General features: G+C 48.4%; 6 protein-coding genes across 6 annotated transcripts; 1 reads left to right on the top strand and 5 right to left on the bottom strand.

The window, feature by feature from the left end:
* Nucleotides 1-25: 25 nt before the first annotated feature.
* Nucleotides 26-2,552, bottom strand: EDB93DRAFT_833996 (WD40 repeat-like protein). Its single transcript, XM_041457641.1, has 9 exons — nucleotides 1,826-2,552; nucleotides 1,653-1,776; nucleotides 1,566-1,603; nucleotides 1,179-1,515; nucleotides 1,046-1,130; nucleotides 922-997; nucleotides 695-865; nucleotides 456-641; nucleotides 26-385 (listed from the first exon to the last, which is right to left on the bottom strand). The coding sequence occupies exons 1-9, from the start codon at nucleotides 2,408-2,410 to the stop codon at nucleotides 197-199; spliced, it is 1,791 nt and encodes a 596-aa protein (XP_041303673.1). The 5' UTR covers nucleotides 2,411-2,552; the 3' UTR covers nucleotides 26-196.
* A 26-nt stretch (nucleotides 2,553-2,578) lies between these two features.
* EDB93DRAFT_833110 (thiamine diphosphate-binding protein) lies at nucleotides 2,579-4,516 on the top strand. Its single transcript, XM_041457639.1, has 9 exons — nucleotides 2,579-2,765; nucleotides 2,816-3,039; nucleotides 3,084-3,162; nucleotides 3,214-3,232; nucleotides 3,283-3,416; nucleotides 3,483-3,638; nucleotides 3,706-3,814; nucleotides 3,866-4,250; nucleotides 4,303-4,516. The coding sequence occupies exons 1-9, from the start codon at nucleotides 2,727-2,729 to the stop codon at nucleotides 4,388-4,390; spliced, it is 1,233 nt and encodes a 410-aa protein (XP_041303672.1). The 5' UTR covers nucleotides 2,579-2,726; the 3' UTR covers nucleotides 4,391-4,516.
* A 3,998-nt stretch (nucleotides 4,517-8,514) lies between these two features.
* On the bottom strand, nucleotides 8,515-10,460 carry EDB93DRAFT_833135 (uncharacterized protein). The gene is made up of 7 exons (XM_041457640.1): nucleotides 10,293-10,460; nucleotides 9,970-10,239; nucleotides 9,755-9,907; nucleotides 9,592-9,705; nucleotides 9,380-9,526; nucleotides 9,156-9,315; nucleotides 8,515-9,099 (listed from the first exon to the last, which is right to left on the bottom strand). The coding sequence occupies exons 2-7, from the start codon at nucleotides 10,138-10,140 to the stop codon at nucleotides 8,666-8,668; spliced, it is 1,179 nt and encodes a 392-aa protein (XP_041303671.1). The 5' UTR covers nucleotides 10,141-10,239; nucleotides 10,293-10,460; the 3' UTR covers nucleotides 8,515-8,665.
* Nucleotides 10,461-14,692: 4,232 nt separating this feature from the next.
* On the bottom strand, nucleotides 14,693-15,813 carry EDB93DRAFT_833030 (uncharacterized protein). Its single transcript, XM_041457638.1, has one exon. It carries the CDS (start codon nucleotides 15,671-15,673, stop codon nucleotides 14,783-14,785), a length of 891 nt encoding a protein of 296 aa, XP_041303670.1. The 5' UTR covers nucleotides 15,674-15,813; the 3' UTR covers nucleotides 14,693-14,782.
* A 4,038-nt stretch (nucleotides 15,814-19,851) lies between these two features.
* On the bottom strand, nucleotides 19,852-21,229 carry EDB93DRAFT_1171541 (uncharacterized protein). The gene is made up of 4 exons (XM_041450364.1): nucleotides 20,653-21,229; nucleotides 20,564-20,582; nucleotides 20,480-20,500; nucleotides 19,852-20,405 (listed from the first exon to the last, which is right to left on the bottom strand). The coding sequence occupies exons 1-4, from the start codon at nucleotides 21,175-21,177 to the stop codon at nucleotides 19,951-19,953; spliced, it is 1,020 nt and encodes a 339-aa protein (XP_041303669.1). The 5' UTR covers nucleotides 21,178-21,229; the 3' UTR covers nucleotides 19,852-19,950.
* Nucleotides 21,230-22,444: 1,215 nt separating this feature from the next.
* EDB93DRAFT_1339681 (uncharacterized protein) lies at nucleotides 22,445-24,251 on the bottom strand (the record flags this gene model as incomplete). The annotated part of the gene is made up of 2 exons (XM_041455429.1): nucleotides 23,613-24,251; nucleotides 22,445-23,560 (listed from the first exon to the last, which is right to left on the bottom strand). Exons 1-2 carry the CDS (start codon nucleotides 24,006-24,008, stop codon nucleotides 22,445-22,447), a joined length of 1,512 nt encoding a protein of 503 aa, XP_041303668.1. The 5' UTR covers nucleotides 24,009-24,251.
* Between the last annotated feature and the right edge of the window lie 1,156 nt (nucleotides 24,252-25,407).

Genomic DNA, 25,407 nt, shown 5'->3' with positions numbered 1-25,407 from the left:
AGCCCAATGAAAAAATTATACGCGGTATCGATAATCTTGGTACGTGTGAATGCGAGATCTACGTTTACAGCTATACATAATCCACAAATAACTTAGATCCTTGCCACTCATCTCGGCGCCGAAGTCGAACCATCGCGAAGTCGTCACCAGGAAGTTCAACCACCGCAGACTAAGATCGACCCACTACGAACCCACTTCAAGGGACTACTGCTCCCCGAAAATCTGTTACAGACAACGTCCCACGCGGATGCCTTCTCCTAGGGCTAGCATTAGCCATGACAAGCGGCCGTACCCATACTCGGACGTGGCCCGCTTTTGACGCTGTTATGAGTGCGCGAGGGAGGAAAGCGAGGGACGTGAGGAGGTCGGAGTCGAGTTGTTTTACCTATAAGTTAATCAGTCGCATTCACAATGGAAAACCCAGTGGAGAAACGGAAGAGGGAAGGCAAACTGACCAATACGGGCTGCACAGTCGACACTTCATTCCTCGAAGGCGCAGGGTGATACCGCGGTGCAGATAGTTGAATCGTCGACCCCGTTCCGCGTCGGTGAGCGAGCGAAATACTAGATGACATTGATGTGCGCGTATGGTGTGCTCCGAGGAATTTGGGGCGATGAAGAGCGCCAGAGGAAAAGTCCCACTGTCAGATTAGCTGAGTAATCGGTCATTTATAAGTGCAAGAAACTAGCGCACGAGAATGAGCTTGTTGTCCTCTCCTACGCTACCAAAGCGGTATGTCCGCCCATCGCAGCGGAGTTCGTCGAAAGCGACGGCTGAGACGAATGATGAGTGTCCTTGACATCGTGCGACGACTCGTTGTTCCCAAGGGGAGAAAATGGTGAGGAGGTCGTCTTGGCCGCCGGTCTAGTTGAGAGTAGACAATCAAAGATGTTCATTGGGTTGTAGACTTGGAAACGCACGAGAATGAAACGCCCGTCAGGAGACCATGCGACGCAGGTTAGAGAGCCGAAATAGGATGCGTAGCAGTCTACCAGCCTAAACTAAATATTAAAATCTGTTCAGCGATCGGAGGAGACGACATACTGCTCTGCAAGTGGATCGATCACCCTCAGACACCCATCCTCTGAAATGGCGGCTACATATTTATTATCAGGGGAGAATACAAAGTCTAGCCAAGATGAGCTCCCAACGCAAGTATTAAAAAGGCTTGACTGACCAACGACACTGCGGCGACACAGACGCCAATGGCTTACTGGGTTCTTCGCGGCCACACCCTTCTCTCCCCTCCCGATTGCTTCTGGATGCCACGGCGGAGGAGTGACAAATATCGTTGATAGGGGGTCCCATTCGTGACTTACAAGAGATGCGTGGTGTGCGTTGATGTTTATATGCGGGGTATTTGTGAGTCCATTTGGAATGGATGCAGTGAATATGCCGTCTTCGCGTTCTTTGTCATAGACAATTATGGTTCCGTCTGCGTGGGAGACGAGAAAGAGGGTCGGGGAGGAAGGGACCCAACGGACGGCTGTGCAGAAGGAGGAGGAGATAGTGCCCTGATATTTGGGTGTGAGATGGGGTTTACAATGGAAGTGGGTTTAACTACCTGTTTGTTGAGGCGACAGTAGCGGCTTGATATTGGGTCTGATCGATCACTGTAAGCAAAGGAATAGATGTGAGATGATGTGCATACCGAACCATACGAGGTCGCCTGTGTTGAATCCTATGATAACATCTAGTCGCTCTGAGGATGCGGTAGACGGGTTTACATCATGACAAGTTGGGTGTGCAGAGAAGCTAATCCTCGTTAGTGGTTCCTAGTAGAATTATGCAGCGTTCTGCGCAGCGAAAGATTAGATGACGAACCTTTGTTTTGGACCCCACCTCGACCCACATGAAGTTCTTTCCAGAATTATAGAACAAGAATGTGACCTCGCCTTGTTTTGCTGCGAGTGTTTTGCTGAGACCTTCAGTGCTTTGAAGACGCGTGATAAATGTGGATGATGTCGTGCGCATGTTGTGTTTTGGTCGTGACATGTTTGATTTCTTTTTACCTGGTGAGATGGAAGGATGGGAAAAGAGCTTGTACTGTTGGGGTTCTGCTGAGAGGTCTGGAGTAGCTACTGCATCTGGAGATGAAAAGCTGTCTTCTGGGGTACTGCTGGATGACATGCTCCGCTCCTCTATCAACAGGCGTTCCTTTACGACAGGCTCTTTCTCTTTCTCCCGCTCCTTTTCCTTGTCTTTTTTAAGATCCTTTGTTAGATTTGCACCAAGAAACTGAGCGAGGCCTGGAGAAATTGATTGCTTTGGTGGAAAGCGAACTGTGATGGATGAAAGACGAGTTTGGTATATGGGTTGTGTCGGTGTAGAAGAGTAAACGGGAGGTTTGTGTTCTTCAGTGACAGAGTATACGCCCTCTGGAGCCACGAATGCACTGTCACTCTCCATGACAGTGATGAGGAAACACCAAGTTCAATCATCTACATTGGGCATGACCTTGAGAAATTCCTACGCCGCCTGGATCATCCGACTATAGACTGGGCCAATCCAGACTCTTGGGGTTCAAATTAAGATACCAGCTCAGCTGAGGCTAAAACTAAAAAATCATGAGAACAGTGGCAACAGAGAACCCGGCCCGACGATGCCCATTTGGCATGTAAAGTCGTTCAATTACGATCAATTATTAGACTTTCGGTTCAATGCAGAATGTTACTGCCCTGCTTCACGGATCTTGTCTTCTCCCTAACGCCTCTTTCAATTCCCAATGCTCGCCCGTCGTCTGCGCTCTACATTTCCTGCACTCGTAAGTCCCTCTTCCAGTCTCCAGAACAATGTCACTTACCCCAAACCAAGTCCCGTCGATGGCAGACGACAGCGAGCACCACTACTATCGAACCCCCATCTGCGAGCGGTCAATCTTCATCCGTCGCATCTTCTCAGCTTCTCCGCACCACACGAGAATCTGCTCTCAGAACCCCAGGTATATCATGGCAAGACGAGGAATCTGATCGTAACATCATCGGCGGCCGCGAGACACGCAAGATGAACCTCTATCAAGCTGTGCGGGATGCCCTCAGGTAATCCGTTTTTCTCCACCCAGGACGTTTGCTGACGGAATTAGTATTGCACTTTCTAAGGATGATACTGCAGTCATATTTGGTGAGGATATAGCATTTGGCGGGGTGTTTAGGTGTACGATGGTATGCATCATTATGTCTTCGTAACGTCATCTGTCCTCACGCATCGGACAGGGCCTAGCAGAAGAATTTGGTATGTTGGATCCATACACCACGTCGTATCCATAACCAATCATGCTACAGGTCGCGAACGCGTCTTCAATACCCCATTGACAGAGCAAGGTATTGCAGGTTTTGGAATTGGCCTCGCCTCCATGGGCCATACTGCAATCGCAGAAATTCAGTTCGCTGATTATATATTCCCCGCCTTTGATCAGGTTCGTTCGTTGCACTTCATCCGGATCTTAAACTTCAAATTTGACCTACAACCCGGATCAACTTAGCTCGTGAACGAAGCCGCAAAGTTTCGCTACCGTTCGGGTGGACATTTCTCTATTGGTGGGTTAACCGTGCGGACACCGACCATGGCTGTTGGTCATGGTGGGCTATACCATTCACAAAGCCCTGAGGGTTTCTTTATGGGTGCATCTGGTCTCAAGGTATGTTTTATCCCATCACATTGCTGATTCCATGACGAAATCTTTAAATGATCTCATGCACCACTAGGTCGTAATCCCCCGCTCCCCGATCCAATGTAAAGGCCTCCTCCTCTCAGCCATACGCGATCCCAACCCAGTCATATTCATGGAGCCTAAAATCCTCTATCGTTCTACAGGTACGTTACCCTTCACCACTTCCCTGCACATATCGTTAATTTCACCCACAGTCGAACAAGTCCCAATCGACGACTTCTCCCTCCCCCTCTCTCGCGCCGAAATCCTCATCCCAGGATCCGATCTAACAGTTTTAACATGGGGCACCCCCGTCTACCACTGCGAATCCGCCCTCCGCCTCCTCAACTCCCCACCACCCTCACTCGCGCCACTCATTCCACCCTCCCTTCGCAACGCCAAAGTCGAACTCATCGATCTCCGAACGATATTACCATGGGACGTCGAAACGGTCGTAGAGAGCGTGCGCAGGACGAAGAGGCTCGTAATCGTACACGAAGCCGGTATGACAGGCGGCGTCGGAGGCGAAATCGCTGCGGAGGTTGGGAAGAGGGCTTTCTTGAGGTTGGAGGCGCCTGTGAGGAGGATTACAGGATGGGAGTGAGTGTCGTTTTCGTATCCTTTCTCCTCGGGTTTTGATGTCATTTTATAGCGTCCCGGCTGGGCTGCAGTTTGAGAAGTTTAATATGCCGGATGCGGTTAGGATTTTGGATGGGATTATGGAGACGCTCAGTTATTGATCGTTCCTAAACGCCCTCGGTGTAGCATAGGAGATGTACACTTAATGATGTAGTGCATTAGCACGCACGTATACCTTGGATGAGTGTAATACCAACAATATGTTTTGGGGTGCGGAAAGACTGCCAATTTGTGCACACCGACCGGGACATGAGAGTCACGTGAATTGTTTCCGTAGAACTGTTACGCCAAATGATACTGAGATCTTGTGCTTTGGTATCTCGGACAGTCTTTTCTCGTAGCAACCTACAGCATTATCTTGGACATCGGCATCCCCGCAGCGTGTACTCACTTTCATCTTCTCTCTGGCGTTCCACGCCCACAGACATTTTGTTCACTTTCACAGATGCGCGTTCTCCCCAGGACTCATGATACTCACGCTCCCATATAGGACTATCGAAGGTAGACCTCGTGGAACGAGGTCTAGGAGAAGGGTCATCAGCGATGAGGGCAAATATGCGCGTGAACTTATTTCCTTTTCTTGAATTCATACACCTCACATACACAACCAATATGGGAGCGATTCACTGTAAGTCTTACGCTCGTCAAAAGCCATCGCCGAATATCATCGACGTCCGTGGTTAGGACACCCGTAGTTTTAAGCAACAAGACTGGATAGCCACGATAGCCATGTGATACATACGCGCCAGAAGTTACGACTCCGAGTCGGGGACTGGCGGGTCACCGCCGCTACGATCCAGTAGTGACTCGGATACACCAATAAATAGGTTTGCCCAGACCAACTTCGAAACACTCTATGTACCACGACGGATCCTCAATCAAATTTCTCCTCCTTGTAGACCACTCGGCAAGCATTTCCCTACACAGTACTGCTAGTTGATACATGTACATTCTCCTGGAAAACAATCGGATCCATGCTAGTTCCTGCATCGGAGTATGCCACGAGTTTTGCATTGAATTCTCGAACGCTAAGGATGAGGCGTGGTCCTAGCACAAACATTTGCACGACCGATAAAACTCGAAGAGTACCACCGAGTATCGAAACTCCAATAGAATTTGAATTCTAACAGAAATGATGAGCAGTGGTTACACACAGATATTGGCGACAGGTTGGCACACCGCGATTTCCGGAGAACGTTCAGCAAGCTGGAGGGAAGAGACACCAACAAAGCTAACATGTGCGAAACGTGAGCATAAAAATATAACCACGTTCATAATACAAGCTCACCTTGCAAAATAAAGAACGTGAGATTGTATCAGAACTCTGAAACAGTCTTCGATGGTTGATCCTGTTGATGAGCTGAGTTGTCGCAGCTCACGGAAGTGTTTCGCAGCAACCCAAACCGAAAGACACAGTGCGAGGACCTCCCAAACAGTGTTGAGCATCCAAATCATTGAAAGCAGAACCTCCACGCCCCCTCCATATGCATAACCGCAGAAATATATGCCAGATAATATCAACTCCTCTGGTGTTTGTCCAATGAGCCGTGTTCTTCAAGTCGACAAGTGAAGCTTACCTCCTACAGTATCGCTGAGTGCTATTGCCATGATTACTCCGCAGGCGATGTTTACAGCCAGGAAGACGATGACAAGGAACATAAGCATCGTCCTAGATCCCTGATACATGGCATGCAACCGAACAATCATGATCACTTGCTTATGTGTCAGTCGGGTCAATATCACTGAAGTATTGCACCTGGGTCACTTACCGCCCAACATGGCAGTCGAGGCCACATTTGTCCCATTTATTGCATAGTACGTGACATTGCCTAAAACTCCCAATTAGTGAACGCCCTCGCACTAGTATCAAAGACTTCGAGTTACATCTATTGAGTCATTATGTTGAGCCAAGTTCAATGGTTGGAATCTCGCTCACCCCTACATATGAGTGTATTGATTGGACGGGAATGAGATGGTTGCAGAATACTTACTGTATCTGTCAGCAATACCGACGACATACTTTCTGTGTCTCGCCGTCAGAAAATGAAATATAGCGCATATAAGACGTACGCAAAAGATAGACACTAATTGTCAGAGATGAGCTATTAGCACAGTGCAAAGTTGTTCGTCTCGGCACATACACAGAATTCAGTATTCCAGTATAGCGTATCTAGAACATTTTGGAGTCAGCATAAGTTGCCCACCACGCTAAAGCCCAACACGAGTACGAACAATCGAATACAGCACAGTCATGAGAGAATAGTCTTGTCTCTGTCGCAAATTCATTGCATGCTCTTTGGTTTCTTCTGATACGGGACTCTTGTCACTCACCCAGATGAGTTCAATCTATGGCACCATTCTTAGCGAGTTAGCTGTTACGGCAAGAACATCTACGTACCTCTTGTCCGAGTGTTGAGACTGGAAATATCATGAGAATATCAGCGATTTCCGAACACTGTCGTGCTCACCCCAATCGTATACCACCACGACGCCGGAGGCAACTGAAAAACTCCAAGTCAACGTTAGGTCTAGACATCTTGATGCGACAAACTCTGCCAATAGTTGATAAACATAGCGGAATTCATCATCGGCCACCAACTGGGATCATTTGAGACGTAGGTCATGTTCGAGGGATGGGTGTGGGCGAGTGGGAAAGGTTAGTGGTGTATAACGACAGCGTTTGTGTTAGGTATACCACCATTCGGCGTTCCTATCGACAAAATCAGCATGATACCCTAAGACCCTTGATTGGGTGAAATGGTTCAAGATCAAAAAGAAGCCCTAGATAATCAAAGTAGAGTTTGATTTACAAACCAGTATTACGACTGATCGCAAACTTATTTCCAATGTCATTCTCGAGGTGTTCCATATGAAACCATGTGGTCATACAGGCATAAGTGGGATGCGATCGCAATGAGCATCTATGTTCTCTTAGCTTTGCTTGCGAAGCCTGAGACTTGCTATTAGCTCCCCTGATTTCTTTCTGTAACAACGTTGCATTCCATGGTATGGCAAAAGTCAGAGAAGAAACACAACAGCGCACTTCTATTCGGTGGATCTGATCATGCACTTGATGCGACGGTGATTCATTGCACTGACGGATGCATCGTGACTCGTGGTGTGTGATTGATACCTGTTAAATATAAGACGCAATACATACTAGGTCGAAAGAAACATCGCACATGGGAGGCGGAGAAGCTTGTGGCAGGCAAAAAAAAGCCCGATTTCTGATTATACAGCCTCGGGCACGGTCAGTGACCATTGTATTTCAGTGATGTTTTGCAGTGCTGACTTGAGCAGGAGCTAGTAATTTGTAAAGCTTGTGAGCTAAAAGCGAGGTCCATCAGATAAGCCAAGAACACCATTGTCGGACCTTCACGATGCTCAGCAAATTCATGGGCAGACTACAAAGTCGCATCATAGTCGGATGCTCGCACATGCATAGCCATCGTACAGACACATCATTGCTTTAGAATCCTTATTCCACCTTCACAGGATGCCAAAGATACGAATCCAAAACGGTCACATGTCGCAACATGGCGCGGATGGCAAAGCACATCTTCACGCGATGAGGTGCACGGTAACCATCCCATCCTCTATCTTCGCATGGAAATACTCAGCCTGAATGATGCAATCACCATGACCTAGAAGACTTGCCATATAAATGTTGCTACACCGCCCTTTTTGTGATTCTCTGAGCGCTTCAAATGCCTAGATATTGTTAGGTGTTTCCCATGGTTTTTGATGTTGATGCTCGAGATGCTCGACTGTAGCAGTTGCTGTCTTGCCTACGGAATTCCAGTGTACTTAGGTCCATCCTGTGTTGGGGCAGATCAGCATCAGCAGATTCCCTACGAGATTGCTGCGCCATGGCAAGGGCTAGCTTACAAACGGTCGACCATTTTTTCAAAGATCGACAGACTGTTTTTTCAGAAAATATGGTCATGCGAACTTCATTGCGAACTTCGGGTCGCTCTGTCGGCACTCGGCGGAGAAGAACTGTAAGTAGAAGTCGAGACTGTCATTAGCTCAAGTGTTACGCCGAAAGGCAGTGATACTGAGATCTTGTGCTTCGGTATCTTGGACAGCATCTATGGGGATCATAGGAGATCCAGCGGGCTTACAGGAACCAACTCATGTGGTACACCTTCTGCAACCAAGCTATCAGTTTATCACACATTGACAGCGAAGACCGTCCGAACTGTCATTCCTTACAGAAGTAAAGTTAATTTGTCACGGAAGAAGTGGCAAAACGAGTATATTTCGGAGGACAACTGATTGACACAACTAGGAGAGAGCATAAAAGTGAGTGCAAACATATTCGGCAGGAACAAGCGGGAAAAATAGCAGCGCTACAGAGGTGAATGGCAGCCATCCTAGTTCTCCGAGCCACCCAATTTTTCCAATTCCTCCCAAGAAATGCTATGTCCACCCCCCGCGCACTTGAAGCCATTCGAAGTTTGGATCCAAGCATATCCGTTAGCACATTTGCGGTCCTTTGGAAGACGTTCGATCGCTTGTTTGATCTTTTCCTGCATCTTTTCATCCGCGGCGCTGCCCACCTTTTTCTCCCTCTCTACGTTTGTTTCAACAACCTCTGTTTCGACAACCTTTGTTTCGATAACCTTTGTTTCGACAACCTCTGTTCCGAAAACCTCTGTTCCGACAACCTTAGTTCCGACAACCTTTGTTTCCACAACCTTTTCCAGGCTCGCTTGTTTCACTTCAACTTCTGCGTTCATGCTCGTCGTTGCAGCAGCAGCTAGTTGTTTCTGAGATCCACACGGCATACATTTCACACCCTTGTAAGCTGAGTGAAAGATAGTTGAGAACGGCAGCATGGTTGATATGACTGAAAAAACTCACCGGCGAACCAAGCAATTAAGCTGTCTTTCTCAGCTTTGTCGCATGAATCCATCAGTGTTCGGTAGCACTCGAGTGCTTCGATGTTACACGTCCGAAGGAGTATAAGACAGCGGTACTTGTTTATCTTTTGCCACAATGACTTGACGTTCCACCCGAAAATCTGCAAAGAAAGCGCAGTTGAGCACAAATATTACGTTTGAGTCAGTTGTATTTTATCAACGTACCACGTCGAATTCTGTGTACACGGACATGTCCATTTTTTCAAGTGAACAAGCAGTAGCGATCTTGAAAGCGGCATTGATGTACTCGATAGATTTGTCGCGAATGTTGCCCTGCGCAGCAGTGAATGCCATTTCGGCGTAGAAGTATATCTGATACGCGAAGCGCAGAAAAAATCAGTCTCAGATTCAGAATACGAACCGGAATTGACACTCACTTGCACGACACTACAAGCAAGGAAATCGGCAGCACTATCGTGATAAGTCTCGGCCATGTCTTTAACATGCACGAGTGCTTCGTCGTGTTCATTTGCGTTGAATGTTGCAATAGCCTGTAAAATCACAATGAAGCACGGAGCACGGAAGCAAAATATAACCCACCTTGATCAGGAAAAGAAGATGGGTTGCTGAATCTCCGGTTACCAACTGCAACGCACGATCAAATGCTCTACTGGCTTCCTTGACGAGTGTCTTTCCATAGAGAGCAATGCCCTTGAACATGAGGCCTAACGCTGAGCGTTCAATGCCGATAGACTAGGTCACGACATCCAAGTTAGTATATTTGAGGGGGTTCGGTATTGGTCGCCATGACCCACCTGATCCACATCTTCAAGCGCGGCGTCCCACTTGCCTAGGCGTACATAAACAGTTGCGCGATACACATAGTAGATGTAGTTGCTGGCATCTGCCGTTATCGCTTCTGTAAATATGTCCATAGCCTGGGACAAGTTCCCGATGATGAACGCATCGAGGGCGATCTTGGGCATGATTCCGGTGATGTTGATCTATGGCATGCTCGAATTGCGTTACGAAGGTCAATAATGAGAACGTGCCTTTCTAGTAATATGTACTGCTGAAGCTTTTGGCTAAAATCCGCGAGATGAGATGACGAAATCATGAGGAATCGATGGGAACATACCAACACCTGTATCGAGGGTAGTAGCCACTGTGATATCTTCTGGTCTTCGCCGACGCCGAATATATAGTGACCATCCACGGAGAATCTGTCACAAAACGCGCCGGCGGATAGCTTGAGTACGTTGGATTGAATCGGGAACGGCCAGAGGCGGGTACTTTTGTCACGAGATGTGGAAGTGATGATGGTGTTGGACTCATTGACAGAAATGGAGGTGATTTGTTCAGTGTGACCACGGAAGGAGCAGATCTCGTTCCCCCTCAACGCATCCCACACGCGAATGGTAGAATCGCTTTTACCGCCACCTGAGAGAAGGTATGTTCCGTGGAGGGTCCAGGTGAGCGTGAAGGTTCCGCTTAAGTGACCATTGAGCGTTTTGATACGCTGCATAGTTTCTGGATTATAGATGAAGATATTGTCTTGAAGTTGCTCTGTGGCGATGGCAAGATATTCGCCAGATGACGAATACCGGACGCAGGAGACGACTGCATCAGGACTTGGAGTGATTGCAGCTTGTTGCTCCCATGTACTTGTGTTCCAAAACTTCACTGTATGGTCGCCGGCACTTGCCAGAATTGAACCATCCACGGAAAAGTCCAGCGATAGGACGACAGTGGACTTGTAGGCTGCGATGACGGCAGTGGAGCCGTTTTGGGTAGTGGTAGTCCCTTTCTTGGTTTGAATAAGGCAATCCCCGGTTTCTCCGTTCCAGGGAATAATCCCTCCAGTGACGTCACAGCTAGCTATCATTCTCCCGTCTCGTGATACCGCAAGTCCAAACACATCACTGGAATGCCCTACCAGACGCTTCAACAATTTCTTCGTCGTCAAGTCCCACACATAAAGTGTCTTGTGGGCCCTCGAACTGGTGACCATACGCCGTGCGTCGGGCAAAACTGCAAATGCAGAGATGCATTCGTGAAGACCTTCAAATGTGTCTGGCAGTTGCGTGACGCGTGAAATCACCTGCGACACTGGAGCGGGCTGCGATGGCATTGTACTAGAGGTTGATTGCAATGGGTAGATGGATTGCAGGGCGTCTTGTGCTTTTCTGCGCCTCTTTATACCGTCTCAATATGCGTAAGTTAATCTGGAAGTCCTTGGGTACGTGCAGGGCAAGAATTAATTTAATCACCACTATGTTGATGCTTCCTTCCCGCATAATCGTAACTGCACTGATACGTATAGTCAATTCCAATTCAACAATTTCGGCTTAGCCTTGGGCCCGTCTTCCCGTCTGACAGGTGTCGAAAATAGCAACTGTAGCGCTCACGAAGACCTTCTCACCCGTCGGGGGTTTCAACATTTTACCTCATGCGTCAAGCAGATCTAGACCTGGGACATAGCCTAGAGCGTTCCAGAATGCCCTTGTGAACGTAATTTCACTGGGTGGTAAAATATCAGTTTTCCCGCTGTGTGAGGGTCGGAGTGTATAGGTAGTGGAGGAGTTTTACCACCGAGGATCGAGATACCGGATGTTGAATACATTTGGTGAGGTTGCCCCACTCAAATCTTATTTTATTCTATCTAATTTACGAACTGCCACCAAGTTGGTATTGAGTCCGAGAAATTGGAATAAATGTCCATTAATAACACCCGTCGGGGGTTGTGTCTGGCGCTGGTCAACAGTTCGCTTCGTCGTACCGGCAAACGGACTCGTTTCTTGCCCACGAAGATAAGACCTTAGTTCTCAGCGTTTATATCAGGCGTTATGATTCATATGATATGTTGAAGCAATCCTGAAGCCAAACTCAACGATGCCAAGTGTCGGATCATGGTCCAGACCGATGCCAGGGCGCCTGCAATGACACGATTAACGTGAATGTGACCCACGGCCTCCGGAAGAATCATAGCCGTCAACCTTGATATATCTGACCGAATCATAGAGACGAGACAACAAAAAGTTGGGACTTGGATGACAAACGTGTCTATGGTCCCCTGTGGTGGGCTGCTGCGCATGTGGATGAGACGCAAGTTTCGCGTGGGGGAAGACTCAATAAATGCTTCCAAAGCAGTAACGCGTGTCACATACAAAGTCCAACTACTACTGGCGCCAGAATCTCATGGAGATTTTGCGGCGGCAGGTATAGATGTGCCGCAGTGCGAAAGTTTTAGCACATCACTGATCAGCGTCAAAGACTCAAAGGTGAAATGACTTCCGAGATTCATATAGCTCAGCGCGCTGGATTGTATACGAAATAAGAAGAAAAGGCTTAGAATGACCTGTTACGCCGCATCTCCAAAGCTAACTTTCGTGTCGGAGATTATATTCTACGTAAGTTCAAGGAACGAGAACGTACATCGAATCGGGTCTACGCGGCGACATAGCTTTGCTTCGTACCCACTACCTACTACTCGCAAGTCCTCTTCTGCTCAACTACACTAGCTCATTTCGTCGCACCCGCCCTCCACTCCCTTTGCAGCAGCATCAAGCGTCTCGCTAAAAAAAACTAGTTTTCATTCAAATGCCACTCGCCAAAAGAACATACTCGACGCAACACCTTCAGACAGCAGTGATTTTCCACCAAAATTCTATTTCATAAGCTGCTGAGGCCCAACCCGCCCTCACGGCTCACCCTGGACCCTTTCGAGTCATAAAACCCGTCGGGTTTTCAGCCCAAACAGCCCCGCTAACTACGTTAATTAATTACTACTTGTACAAATCAGTCATCATTGACTCGCAATCCATCAGATTCCTTTCCCGACACGGAAACTATCAGCAACGCATAGAATATGGGAACACACTGAAATAGGAGGCGACCTGATAAGAAGCACGAAAGAACACGAGAAAAAATCTGGACGCACGCGGGCGTTGCTGACTCGAAACCTTGGATCTATGGCAGTATCCAATGAGTGCTGTCGAACGAACGCCCATGAGTAGCTTAAACTAAACGTGGAGGACCACGGTTTAGAACGAATGCTGATGAGTGACTTCGAATAAACGCTAAACGCTGATGAATGACTTGGAACGAACTTGGCGAAGCCCTATACACGCGTTCCATGTCAAACTCCCGTAGCACTCAACTATTGCAATCATATCACCAGCCATGAGCTAATAATGTCCATCCAAGTGGATGCAACAAGTTGGATTATCAGTGTGGCCGGGTACATCATTGAAAGAGAGATAAGGACATTACGAACTGCAATAGTCAAACTCATGTTTGCAACACCCAAATCGTAAAACCGGTCAGGATTTGCTTTGGCAGAAAGAGTGATGAGTGGTGGAAGATCCTGTTGCTATTATACCATACACAGGACGTACCAAGAATTGTACATACCTGAATTGTCTGAGGGTATAGGAAATGAAGCGTCCATTATCGATTGGCTGGACTGGAGTCTATTATATCGATGTTCATGCTGGAATCGTATTGATGTGACTGAGGTGGGCTAATCAAATTAATCAGGTCCAGGCTCATCAGCAAATTTTCACAGAAGTTGTTGGGTGCAAGCACTGGTGCAGTAATACTCACTGGTTACCGTATTGGAAGGACAGTGTCCATTCACTACTAGTACAAAACCAGTCAGTAGTAAGAGCGCTGCACAGCCGCCTTTGTTTGCGTATGTTTGATTCATGTCAATTTTGTGGCTCCAGAAGGCGTATACTCTGTCACTGAAGAACACAAACCTCCCGTTTAGGCTCACACTGGACAGAGTATTTACCCGACCTGCCCTTCCTCGACATATCTGGGTAATCCAACAGAATCCATCAACCATGGGTATCCCACTTAGGCTACGGCTACTCTCAGAGGACCTATGCGAATAATCATGTGGCTCAAATCAAGCCACTCAGCACCTCCTTTGATGTAGCTGGGAAGAATGTTCAATGCAAAGAGGATTTCATTGTGAGCCTTCCAAAGCTCGATTACTCGCGGAGACTGGTGTGATACTGTTTAGAGTGCCTAACGGTGTGCATAATGTTATACTTCACGAATCATACCTTTTCAATTGAACGCGTTCGTAGATCACTACCAACGACTCTCTTTCGGCGCCAGTTCTGCCAGCAGTGGTTTTTGGACCAGAATTATCACAACATCGGTACATATATAGTACTCCTCAAAGCTTCACAGATAGTCGCCCATGCACCCCAAACACCCTGCCCTTCGACGAGTCCGATCCTGTGAAAAGTGTCACGCGCCTGATCTGGAGGACTACGGCGAGTTCGTGCTACCAGCTCTGCAATCTGTGCCTCTTTACTTAAAATTTGCGAGATACTCAAACACGGAGCTCAACAACATGGGAAAAGGAGACTGCAAGCGTTATTTTATCGTGCCCGTACCAGATCACATTCACTCTTTACATGATGATCACTTAATCCCTCTAGAATATACCATATGTTGTCATTATTATCGTACTACACTTGACACAGTATTCGACAGAGATAAGTGTTTGGGCGCCAGCAGCAGTCAGAGGGGGGAGGGAGGGCTAGGTGGACACCATGAAAGTTTCTAAGCTCCTATGTCTTCTGCATTCTTTCCCGCCTTTGCATCTGTCACTCAAAGTTCTTCTGTACCATCGTCATCCGAGCCATCCAAGCCACCCGAGTCAGCCAGTGCATCCAATTCCTCCCAAGTAATGCTATGTGCACCCCCGCACGTGAAACCGGTCGAATTTTGGACCCAGGCATATCCTGCAGGACATTTGCGATCCGCTGGAAGACGCTCGAGCGCTTTTCGAATCTTTTCCTGCATCTCTTCATCCGCGGGTTTGCCCACATTTGCATCCGGTTCATCAGCCGCATTCTGCGCCTCTGCTGCTAGCCTGGCTTGTTCGTCATCAGCCGCCTTTTGCGCCTCTGCTGCTTTCCTGGCTAGTTCTTCATCAGCCGCCTTCTGCGCTTCTGCTGCTTGCCTGGCTAGTTCCTCATCAGCCGCCTTCTGCGCTTCTGCTGCTTGCCTGGCTAGTTCCTCATCAGCCGCCTTCTGCGCCTCTGCTGCTTGCCTGGCTTTTTCCTCCTCAGCTGCCCTTTGCGCCTCTGCCGCCTGCCTAGCTTGTTCCGCCTCGGCTGCCTTCTGTGCCTCCGCCGCCAGCCTGGCTTGTTCCTCCTCAGCTGCCTTTGCTTTCGCTTCATCTGCTCGCATCTTGGCTTGACGTTTCTGAAGCAGACGCATTTCTTCTTGGTCAACCAGCCAAGTAGCAAAGACATCCATCGAAAGAGAGCGCAGTATCGCTTCTGTGGGATACTCCAAGACGTGAATCTGCAAGTACAGACGACTGCCGGGGACGACGCGGACATTAAAAGGGATGTGATGGTGATCTACGAAGTGGTTCCATTGGTTATCCAACTGATTAGCTTTGATGCCTAGCACGGACGAAAGGCACACAGCATCAGCACCCTCGCTAGTCTCTTCATCGTCCGGCTTCTCTGATTCCGCTGTTGCGAGCATAATATTGGATCGAACGACAGAAGCTAAGTGATCATTCGCTGTGCTATATTTGACCGTATATGAGAAAGACGTGAGAGTCGGGCGGACCACGTCTTCTGGGATGGGGATATCCAATGTGAGTGTCCAGTCCTCGCAGTTATTGCCGATGAACTCGGAAACAGGCTGGTTTGAATGTGACGCATGAGTGTGCACCACCAGCTTTGCGTCTCTTGACGGAAACGCAGGTGATGCCTGAATGGCCGGGAATGAGTTCGTGCAATGTTCAGCAACTGTGAGGACTTACGGAATATCGAGCGACCACCCCGCTTTCCGTGGGTCGGTAATTAACTGTGTTTAAACCCGAGGGCTGATCGAGTGCAGTAGTAGGGGCTGGGCGCGCACTCCCGTATTTCTGGACGTTGGGGACAGGAGGCTGCCAGCCCACTTGTTCCTTCCGCTCTAGCAACGAGTAGTTTTGGTGATACTCTTCATCTGCACCCAAGGGCTGACCGAGTGCAGTAGGGGGGTTTGGCCATGCACGCCCGTATTGCTGGACGTGTGCGATAGGAAGCTGCCAACTCATTTGTTCCTTCTTCGCTAGCAGCGGATAGTCCACTGGCAGAGATAATGTATAGCGGTTATCTGGCCTAGAAGAATACTGAAAGTTGGTAGAATCAATGGGGCCTTGCATAATCGTTGAGGTAAAGTAGTGCAATGAGATCGTGTGGTGCTTGACTTCAGACTTGCAGGATATCTATGCGTTTAAATATGTGCTCCTGCACTGATCTTTCTGTGACATATCGAGCCTTGGAAGAAGTTACCCTTCATGCGGTCGGAATTTTCTAACCTCCTGCACTGGTTCGAGAATGACATGTCACATGCTTGCATTATCAAGCGCTTGCCGTGGCATCAAACCTTTAATCGTCCGTTCCGCAGCAACAGATTCAGACAGTCTTTCTCTCATCACAACATATCCCAGTCCCTGGATCCAATTTTCAGACGGCTGTGAGAGAATAAAATTTGAGTGTAAGCAGTATCCGGGGTAGGCAATTCTGGATTGCCGGAATTGTAGACTTAGTATGATTACTAAAGGCGGGCGTTGATCGTTCTCATGGATCTTCTTTTGATGCTTTGCCACAGGTCTTGCATCTAGCGCTGGGTGCTAGATTTTCAACCCAGAAGCAGCCAAGCTTGAGAAGTCGGACATAGTGAGAGGCACACCTCAGTCCCCCTGTGTGACAACTTTTTTTGTTACCAGGAAAGGCTTGTAGGTCTTCCCGGGCCCGGTAACACCTTTGCCTTATGCACACGTGCAGGGTCTATTGGCGAATCATTGTGCACAAGTTCCACAATCCTGCTGAACTCTCCAGCCCCCAGAATTTGGGTAAACTTTATTATCCCAGTCGACTTGGATGCAAGTACTGAGTTCGATGAATTGGTATGTTCCGTTCAGGGTATCAACCCTGATTGGCCATGCGGTATTATTATCATTACTCGAGCTTATCACGGCGTCCATCCCAGCTTAGAGCTAGCAAAAATCAATCAAAGGTGCAAATGCCAAATGCCCCCTACTCGCTGTAACATTTGGAGGGTGTCAGGATTACTGCTTTTACAGGGAAACGCGCTCATGTTCACAATATCGTTGCATCCTCGCACCTGACCGACGCCACGAGCGCCAGAAAACCTCTAATGGCAATTTTCAATTTAGGAGAACCCAAGAATCGAAGCAGGGATAGTAGGTTCATGTGTAATGCAAGCTTCAAATCCAACCTGTGACCTCATTTCCTTCGTACGGCCGATCACTCGAGATTGGCGCGGACGCTCGCAGTGATGGTTCTGATTCTTCTGATGACCTTTATAAAGGTACATTAATCATGGTTCATGGCGATGACAACGCTCTGATAGGATCAGCTGGCTCACTGGCATCCCTGGAATGACATTTGGCCCCGGTCATGGTCTCGGTTCCACATTGTCCCGGAATGCCTTATGCAAACGCCGAGCGCTGAATTTTCATCTTTATAGACAAACCGCACTGTTACCATCTCGCTTCCGTGTCTTCGTTATGCTCTTTACCGGTCACCGAGCTGTCATCAGGTCGTGATATATTCCAAGGTTCCAGGAACCTTCGTCAGTCGCGGACAGTTTACAGCGTCAAACACTCACGGTGTTTAGCAGCAACATAACGATATTACTGTGTCAAGTACCTCTACAATAACTGTGTGCGTGGTGGAAACACGCCACATGCATGGTCTTGTCAGAGTATAGCTAGGCTACATTCAGGGCGCAAACCCCCCGAACCACGATAATCATCTACTGATCAGATGAGCTACGATTCAGAATTTCGGATGATTGTGCTTGCCTTGTGAGTTCTCCCAATGATAAGCCCATTTTGCCATTGTGAAAGAACAACATCTACACAACGTTTCAACATTTCGAGACTCCTTCCGTGAGCATCATGTGGTCGTTGAGTTTAGCAACATGTTGTAAATGGAGAGCCAATAGGAAAGCGTCTCGTGCGACCTATGTACCGTTACTTCGAGTTCAGAGTATAATCTTGGAGAGAAACGAGGCAGAATAGAGAGGACAAGTTGCGTTGTTTGGATGAAAAAAGCGTTCGCATGAAGCAGCGCATATTGATAGATTGCAGATCCGAGACCCGCGTGTCGTCCTCTTGATTGTCCTTGCAGACATCTGGCTAATGGTAAAACGAGTGTGACACGGGTGCAGGCTTGGCAGTGTGCTCGAAGCTTCAGATTGATCCGGCATCATGGTGAAAAATGGCTAGTGCGAGTCAGAAAAACGGAATCAGCGTCCCGTGACATTTTATTTTTATCTGAGTTTATTGCGGTAAAATGCGCGCCACCAGAAGAGACTATGGATACTTAGGCAGATGATCAATGAGGAACGTACAACTTCCAAGCGACCACTACGATGGCCGACGTGTCGTAGTAAGAGGTAGACTGGCATTCCGGAGATCCATAGTCGTGATGTCACTTGAGCCTTCATGTGAGACTCCCAGAGTCCAGTTGACCACCCAGTCATATGACTTAAGCCCTGGACGTGACTGATTTTCGCAGTCACGTGTCATTCCAACTGCCTAATCCTTTTCATATGTGCCTTGACCATGGTCGATGGTACTCCAGGCGTGTCTGCCAAACTATTCTATGTACAGACTATATTAAATCCAGTCGAACAAGTTTCAATCAACGAATAAACCCTCCTCAGATTGACAATGGCGGCGCGACATACAAGGGTAACATAATCAAATCAAGGCAGCCTCCTGTTCCCGACAACTGTGCCAAGACATGCCATGCGCAAGACGACTCAAATCGAACTGCGAGGCACTATCATGCATCACGAGCGTGTTACCTGGGACATGCATGACCGCGGGTGTAAATTGCATGGGATCCAGATAAGAAGTCGTCCGTCTGGACATACACAACTCATCCATCCTTGTTCGCAACAAGAGAGAGTTGAAGAATCCTGGATAAATTAGGAGACGGAATGAAGAGCGTAGATTGGGTTAGATGAAAGGCGGACTTTGGAAGGGTAAGGCTGGTTGAGAAATTCCATGTCCCACACTCGGATGGTCTTGTCGGATACAATGTGAATGCTGTCGGGTGAGATTGCGACAGACAGAACGGATTCAGTGTGCTCTTGAAAAGGGGCGCCCACTGTCTCGGTAGTCTTCATATCCCACACGCAGATCATCTTATCCATTGAACCGGACATAACGTAGCCCCGCCCATTCCGCAATATCGCCAGAGCGAACCTGGTGGGTGTGCCCTTCGAGAGGGGCACCCTATGCCTTTCCAGTCCTAATTAATATTTCACACACGCACAGTCGTGTAACTTGAACGTGTTTCCCGTCTTGTGAGTGATCGCAACAGACAACGCAGTCAGTGTCCTCGAAGAGGCTCACCCACTGCCTCGCAATTGAGTTGCCATATTCCACAGGTCCAGCATTTTATCCCTCGTTGATTCATGCTCGGATTTGCAACCTCTCGATATCTGCACAATATTCGGCAAGATAGCCACCATCTATCGATATCAATGCCCCACTGATCGCGACGAGTATCGATGATCTCCGGTCAAGCGTGACAGTGCTTTGAGGTTCAAAATCCATTTAGTAATCGACTCCTGCTGCTGGTCCGTTTTGCCGAATCTAATACCAATTTGTGAGAAGCGATGTTGCAGTTTTGAGCACCCTGGTACAACAAGATCTATGCGAGACGACAAGAACCAGAGCAACAAGAGTGATTGAGAGGAAGAAGCAAACGCGGAAAGTGCATGAATGATCAACGAGCCTGCAAGACCACGTTCCAGCGCTCCAGCCAGCCTCTCCGCACGAGAACAGCCTCGAACTCGAGCATTAGCCTCCGTTTACGCCACCCCTTGATGCCCAGTTCGTCGACGCACTGTTGTCTTGCTACCGGATCGTATGTCACCTTATTCGATAGTGCCGCGAGCGTATCAGCGTAAACTGCTGATGTGTTGGTGAGGGTTAATAGTTTGAAGTGTGGAGTTTCGTTTACTGTTGCGATGATGTCAGAGAAGCGGTGGGGGAGACGGTGGGTCAGGAAGGGGATCATGCAGATAATGTGCAACGTGCTGAGGAAAAAGATGTGGTTGGAAAGGGTAGTGAATGCCAAAGTGGTGCGGGAACCTTCAGGAAGTTGGATAGTAGCCAAGTGCCTGAGTGGATGGTTGTTGAGGTTGATAAGAGTCCTATGGTCGGCGGAGGGTGGAGGTACTGTTGCGAGTGAGTGAATCAGCCCGTCGATGTTGTATGCTAGTGGGTGTAAAATTTGAACAATGAATATTTACCATCAAAGCCCTTCGTATTGTCTTTCAGAATGAGCATATATGCGTTAGAAGTGAACTTTCAAGCGTAAGAGCGCATATACTCGCCTGAAACGTCTCCGCGTAACTGATGAACAGTGGTTCAGCAGCAACAAACACAGAGCATGAATGCGCACCATTCGGTCTAATCATTCTACCCACCACTTCCACTCAATTTTCAGACTGATGGAACAGCCATACGCACGAACACCCTGATCTATTAGGTCCTCGAGATCGTATAGAGGATTGCGAAGCTCAATCACGCCATCGTAGACGTCCTGTAGGAGCATGCTTAAAGGCACAATGATCCTGGATCCGTTACGCTTATTTGAGGCATGTTTGACGAGCCGGATGTAGCGTGCGGGCCAGAGAGAGCAGCTTGGGACGAGGACAGTTTGGAGAGCTTGAAGGGCCGTGCAGTGGGAGTCCTTCGTCGGTGAGCGGGAACAAGACGTGGTCCAGAAACGGATAACCAAAAATAGTACCAGGATGATAGCAATGGCCCGGAGGATTGATTCGAGAGTCTTGTGGTTCCAAGGATCGTAGGACTTGATGAAATCGAGAGTCCAGTCTTTGATGGCGATGTGGAGAGAACGGAATTGCTGAAAGTGTTGAGAGAGACGTAGATACGCTTCGTGAAATCTGCCGAAATTTGCAGGGAGAGAAAAGACGTGGATTGACATGAGTGAACACGCGAATGTAGTGATTAAGATTCAAGAGTGAGTCTAACAATAGACTCACGTTGGGTCTCTAAGTAAAAATTCTATACATTGTACAGTGATATCCTAAGCTGGCGCTGAAGGCAGTTCCTGCAACTGCTCCAGACACTCCAGCACAATTCCCAACGCAATCAAACCAAAACTTTGCGCACCATAACTCTTTAATATTTGAAATTTTATATCTGCTGACACGACAAGCCAAATACCAAGTATTGCCTCGACATTCAGACTTGTCTTAAATATTGCGGACACCGTAGTGACACTACTCTGGTTCACACACAGGCCCGAGGTAGTCAATATGGTCGACATCATCTGACCTTGATCTCGTGCTACCCTTCCTCGACATAATAATCTGGATCGACTATGAGTATCCTACTTAGGCCACGACGACTCTCAGAGGACCTACTCGAATATTCACACGGCTCAAATCAAGCCGCTCAGCACCCGTTTGATGTAACTGGGAAGAATGCAAAGGCTATTGGATCTCATTGTGAGCCTTTCAAAGCTCGTTTACTCGCGGAGACAGGGGTGTTAGCGTTTAGGGTGCCTAGCAACGGTGTGCATAATGTTATGCTTTACGAATCATGCCTTTTATTCAAGTTTCAATTGAATGCGTTCGTAGTAGATCACTATCAATGACTCTCTTTCGGCGCCAGTTCTGCCAGCAGTGGTTTTTGGACTAGAATTATCGCAACATCGATAAATACAGAGTACTCCTCAACTTCACAGACAGTCGTCCACGCACTCCAAACGCCCTGCCCTTCGAAGAGTCTGATCCCGTGAAAAGTGTCACGCCCCTAGTCTGGAGGACCATGATGAGCTTGTACTACCAGATATCTGCAATCTGCGCCTCTTTGCTTAAACTTTGCGAGATACTCAAACACGGAGCCCAAAAACATGGGAAAAGGAGACTGCAAGCGCTATATTTTATCGTGCTTGTACCAGATCACATTTACTCTCTACATGATGATCACCTAATCCCTCTAGAATATACCACATGTTGACATTGTCATTTTCATTGTCATTGTCATCGTACTACACTCATTACGGTCTTCGACAGAGATAGGTGTTTGGGTGCCAGCGGCAGTCGGAGGGGGAGGGAGAATCGGAGCTAGGTGGACACCGTGAAAATTTTGAAGCTCATTTTCTTGGCTTGGTCTTCTGCGTTCTTTCCCGCCTTTGCATCTGTCGCTCAAACTTCTTTCAAACCATCCAAACCACCCGAGCCATCCTAGTCAGCCAGTGCAGCCAATTCCTCCCAAGTGATGCTATGTCCACCCCCTCCGCACATGAAACCAGCCGAATTTTGGACCCAAACGTATCCTCCAGGACAGCTGCGATCCTCTGGAAGACGCTCGAGCGCTTTTCGAATCTTTTCCTGCATCACTCCATCCGCGGTGCTGCCCACTTTTGCATCTCTCTCGGCTACTTCTTTGGCCAGTTCATCAGCCACCTTCTGCGCCTCTGCCGCTTGCTTGGCTTCATCAGCCGCCTTCTGCGCCTCTGCCGCTTGCTTGGCTTCATCAGCCGCCTTCTGCGCCTCTGCCGCTTGCTTGGCTTCGTCAGCCGCCTTCTGCGCCTCTGCCGCTTGCTTGGCTTCGTCAGCCGCCTTCTGCGCCTCTGCCGCTTGCTTGGCTTCATCAGCCGCCTTCTGCGCCTCTGCCGCTTTCTTGGCTTCATCAGCTGCCTTCTGTGCCTCTGCTTCCTCCTGCTCCTCTGCCGCTTGCCTGAATTGACGGTCCTGAAGCCGTCGCATCTCGTTGGCTTCTTCTTCGTCAGCTGCCTTCTGCGCCTCTGCCGCTTGCCTGGCTTGACGTTTCTGAAGCAGTCGCATCTCTTCTTTGTCAACTACCCAAGTAGCAAAGACATCCATCGAAAGAGAGCGCAGTATCGCTTCTGTAGGATACTCCGAGACGTGAATCTGCAAGTACAGACGACTGTTCGGGACAATGCGGACATCAAAAGGGATGTGTTGGTGATCTACGAAGTGGTTCCAGTGGTTATCCAAGTGATTAGCTTTGACGCCTAGCACGGACGAAAGGCACACAGCATTAGCACTCTCGCTAGTCTCGTCATCGTCATCGTCCGGCGCCTCTGATTTCGTTGTTGCAAGTAGAATATTGGATCGAACAACAGAAGCCAAGTGATCATTCGCTGTGCTATATTTGACCGTATATGAGAACGACGTGAGCGTCGGGCGGACCACATCTTCTGGGATGGGGACATCCAATGTGAGTGTCCAGTTCTCGCAATTATTGCTGATGAACTCGGAAACAGGCTGGTTTGAATGTGACGCATGGGTGTGCATCACCAGCTTTGTGTCTCTTGACGGAAAGGCAGGTGATGCCTGAATGACCGGGAATGAGTTCATGCAATGTTCGGCAACTGTGGGGACTTACAGAATATCGAGCGACCACCCCGCTTCCCATGGTAGGTCGGTAATGCACTGTGTCTAAACCCGAGGGCTGATCGAGTGCAATAGTAGGGGCTGGGCGTGCACTCCCGTATTTCTGGACGTGGGGGACGGGAGGCTGCCAGCCCACTTGTTCCCTCCGCTCTAGCAGCGAGTAGTCTCGGGGATACGCCTCATCTACACCCAAGGGCTGCTCGAGTGCAGCAGGGGGGGCTGGATACGCATGCCCGTATTGCCGGACTTGTGCGAAAGGAACCTGCAAACTCATTTGTTCTTTCTGACCTAAGGGCAGATGGTCCGCTGGCATATACAATGGATAGCGGTCTTCTGGCTTAGAAGAATACTGAAAGTTAGTAGAATTCATGGATAGAGGGGCTTGCATAATTGTCGAGGTGAGGTAGTACAAGAGATCGTGCGGTACTTGACTCGAGGCTTACAGGATATCTATGCGTTTAAATATGTGCTCTTGCACTAATTTCGCTGCGGGATATCGAACCTTTGAAAAGTCACCCCTGAGAACGATCCATATCAACACCCGCCTTTACTAATCACACTGGGCCTACAATTCCGGCAATCCAGAATTGCCTACCCCGGAAATTGTTTCACGAGTCTGGTTAGCGCCTTCAGAGTGCCATACTTAAATTTCATTCTCTCACAGCCGCCTGAAATTTGGATCCAGGGAACTGGGACATGCTGCAATGAGAATGGATTGAGACTGAGAGAAAGACTATATGAATCTGTTGCTGCGGAACGGACGATTAGATGCTTGATGCCACGGCGAGCGCTTGATAGTGCAAGCAGGTGACCTGTCATTCTCAAACCAGTGCAGGAGCTTTAAAAATTCCGACCGAATGAACGATCTTCTTTTGATGCGTTGCCACAGATCTTGGATCTCTGGGCGTTAGAAAATTTTAACCCAGAAACATCACAAGCTTTAGAAGTCGGTCATTGTGAAAGGCCCACCTCAGTCCCAACTTTTTTTGTTACCAGAAAAGGCTTGCAGGTCTTCCCGGACACGGCAACACCTTTGCCTTATGCACGTGTGCAGAGCCTATTTGCAGATCTGCAGAATCATTGTGCACGAGTGCCACAATCCTGCTGAACTTCTCAACCCCCAGAATTTGGGTAAACTTTACTATCCCAATCGACTTGGGCGCAGCGTCTGTATGTTCTGAGTTCCATGAATTGGTATGTTCCGTTCGGCGTATCGACAGTGATTGGTCATGCGGTATCATCATTATTCGAGCTGATCACGGCGTCCATTCCAGCTCAGAGCTAGCAAAAATCAATAAAAGGTTCGGGACAACAAATGCCAAATGCCCCCTACTCGCTATGACAATCGGAGGGTGGCAGGATTAATGCTTTTAAAGGGAAACTCGATCATATTCACAATACCGTTGCATGCTCGCATTTGACTGACGCCGCGAGCGCCAGAAAACCTCCAATGGCAATTTCCCTCCTCTGGAACAATTTAGGAGAAGCGAAGAATTTCGACGATTGGTGCAGGGGTAGTAGATTCATGTGTCATGCAAGCTTCGAACTCAACCTGTTACTTCATTTCCATCATACAACCAGATCAATCAAGATTGACGCGGACGCCCGCAGTGGTGGTTCTGATTCTTCTGATGACCTTTCCCAAGGTATACTAATCATGACAATGACAGCGCTCTGATATGATCAGCTGGATCATGATGACTAGCTGATTGGCATCGATCTGGCCATGATCCCTGAAATGACATTTGGCCCCGGTTTTAATCGGCGAGTTTCGCTTCCACATTGTC

Source organism: Suillus bovinus (assembly GCF_016758785.1).
Source record: "Suillus bovinus strain UH-Sbo-P2 chromosome Unknown EDB93scaffold_72, whole genome shotgun sequence".
NCBI classification, from domain to species: Eukaryota; Fungi; Basidiomycota; class Agaricomycetes; order Boletales; family Suillaceae; genus Suillus; species Suillus bovinus.
This window is presented reverse-complemented; position numbering and strand designations above follow the sequence as displayed.

Bases quoted from the DNA above. Each gene is read 5' to 3' on its own strand.
- EDB93DRAFT_833996 (XM_041457641.1), bottom strand. From the start codon at position 2,410: ATGGAGAGTGACAGTGCATTCGTGGCTCCAGAGGGCGTATACTCTGTC. The intron at 1,604-1,652 runs GTATGCACATCA...GTGATCGATCAG, and splicing joins AGGCGACCTCGTATGGTTCG to ACCCAATATCAAGCCGCTAC. The intron at 386-455 runs GTCAGTTTGCCT...ATTAACTTATAG, and splicing joins CGACTGTGCAGCCCGTATTG to GTAAAACAACTCGACTCCGA.
- EDB93DRAFT_833110 (XM_041457639.1), top strand. From the start codon at position 2,727: ATGCTCGCCCGTCGTCTGCGCTCTACATTTCCTGCACTC. The intron at 3,040-3,083 runs GTAATCCGTTTT...TGACGGAATTAG, and splicing joins GCTGTGCGGGATGCCCTCAG to TATTGCACTTTCTAAGGATG. The intron at 3,815-3,865 runs GTACGTTACCCT...TTTCACCCACAG, and splicing joins AATCCTCTATCGTTCTACAG to TCGAACAAGTCCCAATCGAC.
- EDB93DRAFT_833135 (XM_041457640.1), bottom strand. From the start codon at position 10,140: ATGCCCAAGATCGCCCTCGATGCGTTCATCATCGGGAACTTGTCCCAG. The intron at 9,706-9,754 runs GTGGGTTATATT...GTGATTTTACAG, and splicing joins ATCTTCTTTTCCTGATCAAG to GCTATTGCAACATTCAACGC. The intron at 9,527-9,591 runs GTGAGTGTCAAT...TTCGCGTATCAG, and splicing joins TTGCTTGTAGTGTCGTGCAA to ATATACTTCTACGCCGAAAT.
- EDB93DRAFT_833030 (XM_041457638.1), bottom strand. From the start codon at position 15,673: ATGCTCGCAACAGCGGAATCAGAGAAGCCGGACGATGAAGAGACTAGC.
- EDB93DRAFT_1171541 (XM_041450364.1), bottom strand. From the start codon at position 21,177: ATGTCAATCCACGTCTTTTCTCTCCCTGCAAATTTCGGCAGATTTCAC. The intron at 20,406-20,479 runs GTAAATATTCAT...CACTCGCAACAG, and splicing joins CAATACGAAGGGCTTTGATG to TACCTCCACCCTCCGCCGAC.